At 46.0% G+C, this 5,424-nt stretch overlaps 1 protein-coding gene across 1 annotated transcript; it reads left to right on the forward strand.

Moving 5' to 3' along the window:
* Nucleotides 1-110: 110 nt before the first annotated feature.
* LOC119294996 (syntaxin-related protein KNOLLE-like) lies at nucleotides 111-1,467 on the forward strand. The gene has a single exon (XM_037573312.1). The coding sequence runs from the start codon at nucleotides 295-297 to the stop codon at nucleotides 1,237-1,239; it is 945 nt and encodes a 314-aa protein (XP_037429209.1). The 5' UTR covers nucleotides 111-294; the 3' UTR covers nucleotides 1,240-1,467.
* Nucleotides 1,468-5,424: the final 3,957 nt, after the last annotated feature.

Below are 5,424 nucleotides of genomic sequence, written 5' to 3' on the forward strand. Positions count from 1 at the left end.
GCCTAATGAAAATAAAGATAACGAAGAAATCTGGACTCACATAGCCGTTGCGGGATGCCGTCTCCACCAACGGCTCTATTCCCCCCACCGCCCGCTCCACGTTGACCGTTTCGACCATTGAAACCCTCTTTCCCTCTCACCCTTCTTCCCATACCCCCAAATCCCCCATCTCCCCCCAAACCGCCGCGCACATCCATCCATCCATCCGCTTCGTCCCCGGCGACGGCCCAAACCCTAGAGACCGACAGCCGCCGCGCGAGCAGCGAGAGGGAGAGGAGGAGACCGCCGGGCGCCATGAACGACCTCATGACCAAGTCCTTCATGAGCTACGTCGACCTGAAGAAGGCGGCCATGAAGGACCTCGAGGCGGGCGGCGACGAGACCGAGCTCACCCAGGCCGGCGGCGGCGGCGCCACCGACGAGCGCCTCAAGGGCTTCTTCAAGGAGGCGGAGGCGGTCCGCGAGGAGATGGCGGCCATCCGCGACGCGCTCGCCCGCCTCCACGCCGCCAACGAGGAGGGCAAGTCGCTGCACCAGCCCGACGCGCTGCGCGCCATGCGGGTCCGCGTCAACGCCGACATCGTCGCCGTGCTCGGCCGCGCGCGCGGGATCCAGCGCGCGCTCGCGGACATGGACGCCGCCAACGCCGCGCAGCGCAGGCTCTCCGCGGGCTGCCAGGAGGGCACCACGCTCGACCGCACCCGCACCTCCGTCACCGCGGGCCTCCGGAAGAAGCTCAAGGACATCATGAACGACTTCCAGGCGCTGCGCCAGCGGATGATGTCCGAGTACAAGGACACCGTCGAGCGCCGCTACTACACGCTCACCGGGGAGGTCCCCGAGGACGAGGTCATCGAGCGCATCATCTCCGAGGGCCGCGGCGAGGAGATCATGAGCGCCGCCGTCGCCGAGCACGGCAAGGGGGCCGTGCTCGCCGCGCTCAACGAGATCCAGGACCGCCACGACGCCGCCAGGGAGGTGGAGCGCAGCCTCCTCGAGCTCCACCAGGTGTTTGTCGACATGGCCGTCGTCGTGGAGTCGCAGGGGGAGAAGATCAACGACATCGCGCACCACGTGAGCAACGCCAGGGACTACGTCCACTCCGGCAACAAGGAGCTCGGCAAGGCCCGCGAGCACCAGCGCGGCAGCCGCAAGTGCCTCTGCATCGGCATCATCCTGCTGCTGCTCCTCATCCTCATCGTCATTGTCCCCATCGCCACCAGCCTCAAGAGGTCCTGAGCAACCACACCACACCGGAGTTTGTGAAGATGATCATCTGGACACCTGCATTTGTGTCTAATATGTTGTTTCGATTTCGTATTCTGCTGCTTCATTCGTTGATTTCTGCTCCCCCCCAATGTCTCTGTGTCGTCAGGATTTAGCTGATGATGAATAGTACACCGTATAATCTGTTCAGTTAATTTGCAACCCTGAAAAATCCGCTGATTAATTCTGTGCATGAGATGAGATTTGGTGCATGGATTTGTTGCTGTTGCAGTAGCCTGCAGATTTATTGTGCTTGCAGCTGGGGCCTGAGCGTCCTGCAGCGTTAAATTCAGAACATAAGTAACTGTACCACAGCACAAGATAGGCAAGCAGGGTTTGTTTGTGGCTACCTATCATCATTTTCTTCTTTTCACATTTGATGATCCAATTGCGGAAAGGAGTCACAACGATATTATTATAGAACTTGTTAATGTGGTGCTTGTACTAAACCATGGCTATGCGTCTTCCATGTCATAGGCAGGACGACACAGAGACAACAGGACCAACAGAGATGCGATTCAGTCCAATACCAATATTTCGTTTTGTTGATATCCTTATGCTATCCAGATTTCTTTGTAGGCTGCTTTATTTTTATTTATTTTGTGGGGAGAATTCTTATTCTCAGTTCATTTGTCACTTCGGTATCTGAATTTTTAGTCCTGTTTTCAGTACTATTACAAGTAAGAATATATACTGGCTATCAAGAATCTGAGGTTTCATCTGAATTACTGAATACAGATGCAGCTCTCCTGTATCTTCACTAATTTCCCCGGTAGGTTACCAATTTGGCTACCAAGAATCAGCTGTTGAGTACAAATAATATGGCGATCACGATGTGTTCGTACTGAAAGGATCGCGTTGATAGTGTTGCTACCAATGCTTCTTTTGAGGTAACAGCTGTCAATTAATTACAACTTGATTTCGGTGTCGATTTTTAGTTTGAGTTTAATATTACATGGGGAAGTGAGAAGCTAATGTTCTTACAGTTAACAGAAAGTTGTCCTGGTTGATCTGCTTTCTTTTGGAAGATCATGCTGTCTATGATTTGTGCTGTCTTCCCATATTGTATTCTACTGCTTCGTTCGTTAATTTTCTGCCCGAATGTCTCTTTATCGTCAGGATTTAGCTGATGACGAATAGTAGTACACCGCATATCTGTTCAGTTAATTTGCAGTCCTGAACTGCCGATTGATTCTTAAATCTGTGCATGAGGGATGACATTTGGTCCATTGAAGGGAATATGTTGCCAATTGATTAGTAGTAGTATTCAATCTTAATGTTGTGCTTTTACTAAGCCATGGCTACGTGCCTTCCATGTCACAGCTTGCTGCTGGCGCAGAAGCACAGGCAACAGGGAGAACAGAGATGAGATAGCCAAGAACCAAATGAACTTCGCTACTCAAGTGGATTCAGTCCAGTACGATTATTTCGTTTGTGTTATCCGTATATTTTAAGAAGTGAACTGGTTTACTGAAGTTCAATCTGTGCATTTGTTTGTCTTGGTAGAATTACTGCTGTCTTATCATCAGAGTTTTTAGGAATGCAGTGTGTACTTAAATATCATCAGCTCACAAGGAAGCCTGATCAAGTAGCACCAACTAAAATCCTTAGAAATTACTCCCTCCGTCCCAAAATGTATAGTGTCAAAAATGGTTTTACATTTAGGGATGGAGGGAGTATCTGCTTACTATGAAGATCTTTTGGCAGTTGTGTATCTGAATTTTTAGTTACTTTTTCTGTAATCTAGTACGAATAGATATTGTCTATCAAGAATCTGAAATTTTGTCTCATTTGTGTCTGTTGTTTGGATTTTGTATTCTAGTACTTCATTCCTTGATTTCCGCCCGAATGTCTCTGTATCGTTAGGATTTAGCTGATGATGAATAGTACACGTTCTGTTAATTTGCAGACCTGAAAAAACTGCTGATTGATTCTATGCATAAGATGAGATTTGGTGCATCCAGAGAGATTGGGTGCATAGATTTGTTGCTGTTGCAGCAGCCTGCAGATCTGTTGTGTTTGCTGCTGGGTCCGAAGTGCCCTGTGGTGTTAAATTTAGAACAGAAGTGCATGATCACTGTACCACAGACACCCAGCTTGGCACAAGATAGGCAAGCAGGGTTTGTTTGTGGCTTGGCTTTGTATCATCATTTTCTGCTTTTCTTCTTTGATGATCCAATTCATTTTGAATAACTGTTTATTACATCTGCAGAAACTAGTCACAAGGATATTATTACAGGACTTGTTATATAGTCTTAATGTGGTGCTTGTACTAAGCCATTGCTATTTGTCCTCCATGTCACAGCTTGCTGGTGGGGCAGAAGCATAGATAACAGGAAGAACAGAGGTGAGCCAAGATTCAATGAATTTTTCTCTCTGAAGTGGATTTAGTCCGATCCCATTATTTCTTTTGATTGTGCCATACGTATATTTAACAACTGAACTGACTTGCTGAAGTTGAGTATCCACATTTGTTTGTAGAATCGCTGCTTTATTGTTCTCACTGTTTTTTAAGGAATGGATGCGGTTTGTGGATGATTGATTAGCACCAACTAAGTTTCCTTAGATGTTTGCACCTTAGAAAGTGGTATCTGCTTAATATGAAGATCATTTGTCAGTTCTGTATCTGTAATATTACAAGTAAGAATGGATATTTGCTATCCTGGTATCTGTATCATTTGTCTCAACTTTCATCTCATTTATCTCAACTTTCATCTCATTTATTGAATGCAGACGCAGCATCTTCACTTATTTCCTTGCAGATTCCTGTTAAGGAAGCAAAGGTAACCCTGCTATCCTGGTATACAGATAGAATAAAAATAAAAATATCTGATCTGTTGAACGCAAACGATATGGGAAGTTCTCCTTAAGGGTTCACGATGTTTTCCTACTTATTCTGCTTGAAGGGGTGGCGTTGATAGTCTTGCTACCAGTGCTGATGCTTTATTTTGTTGAGACTACCAATGCTGCTGTTGTAAGAGCATCTCCAATAGCTTGTCTATATGGATGTCTATACTCGTTTTCCACGAGGTGAGCCCAAAACAGGCGTCCAACAGCTTGTGTATATGGTCGTCCAAATATACACATCCTCTAAATCGACCATTGTCTATATGAATATATAGACATCCAAATATACACATGCTATTGGAGATGCTCTAACTCACACTTGTTGAGGGGGGGCTACAACTTAATTCAGTGTCGATGTTCATTGCGAGTTTAGTAGTACCATATGAGGAGGTGAACTAATGTTCTTATAGTTCACAGCAAGTGGTCTGATGGGCCGCAGTTTGTCCTTGTTGGTCTGCTTTCGTTTTGGAAAATCATCCTGTGAGATTTGTGTTGTCCTATCGAAGTAAAAAAAAGACGCGTGGTAAAAATAGATTCAGTGTTCATTATGCACAATCTTATGTATATTTGTTACTTCTTCGAAATCTAGCAACCTCCTTGTCCACAAAATGGTCAATAAATCCACAATCCCTGTGCCAAGAAGTGCAAACTGTTTGGCAGCATATAAGATAATTGCACCTAGAAAGTAGCATCTGCTTAATATGAAGATCATTTGTCAGTTCTATGTCTGAATTTTTAGTTCTGTTTTCTGTGATATTGCAAGTAGAGAATAGATATTGGCCATCACGAACCCGAACTTTTATCTCAGTTTATTCTTAAAAAATGTTGTAAAATGTACTAATATTGCAAGTAAGGAGGCCTGCAACTTCACTTCTTTTTCTCGAACTGCATCTTCACTTCTTAAGCACATAGAATCAGGTGTTGAACCCAAATAATATGGGAAATTCTTTGGCGATCGATCGCCATGTTTGTCCTGCTAATGATTGAAAGGATTGCGGTTATAGTGTTGCTACCAATGCTGTTGTTGCGGTAACAGTTTTACAACTCACCTTTTTGGTTGGAAGTGCAGCTAATGTTCATAGGGCAGCTTAATTTACAGCAAATAGTCCAGCCAGCTCTAGTTCTGTTTTTGTGGAGACCAGTATCTAGACACCCGGACGATCCCAGAGCCGTCCGCTTGGATCCGTGGCAGCACAGCAGGCGTGCGTCGCCGAAAAGGGCCAAGCAGCACACGACATCGAGCCTCTGGGCGTGCGTGGCATTCACTTGATCAATTCGTCTGTTGGTTCCTCTCAGCTCTTGCTCACCAAC

This window comes from Triticum dicoccoides, chromosome 4B, assembly GCF_002162155.2.
Source record: "Triticum dicoccoides isolate Atlit2015 ecotype Zavitan chromosome 4B, WEW_v2.0, whole genome shotgun sequence".
Lineage (NCBI taxonomy): Eukaryota > Viridiplantae > Streptophyta > Magnoliopsida > Poales > Poaceae > Triticum > Triticum dicoccoides.

Excerpts from the sequence above, each read along its gene's own strand:
- LOC119294996 (XM_037573312.1), top strand. The coding sequence starts at position 295 with ATGAACGACCTCATGACCAAGTCCTTCATGAGCTACGTCGACCTGAAG.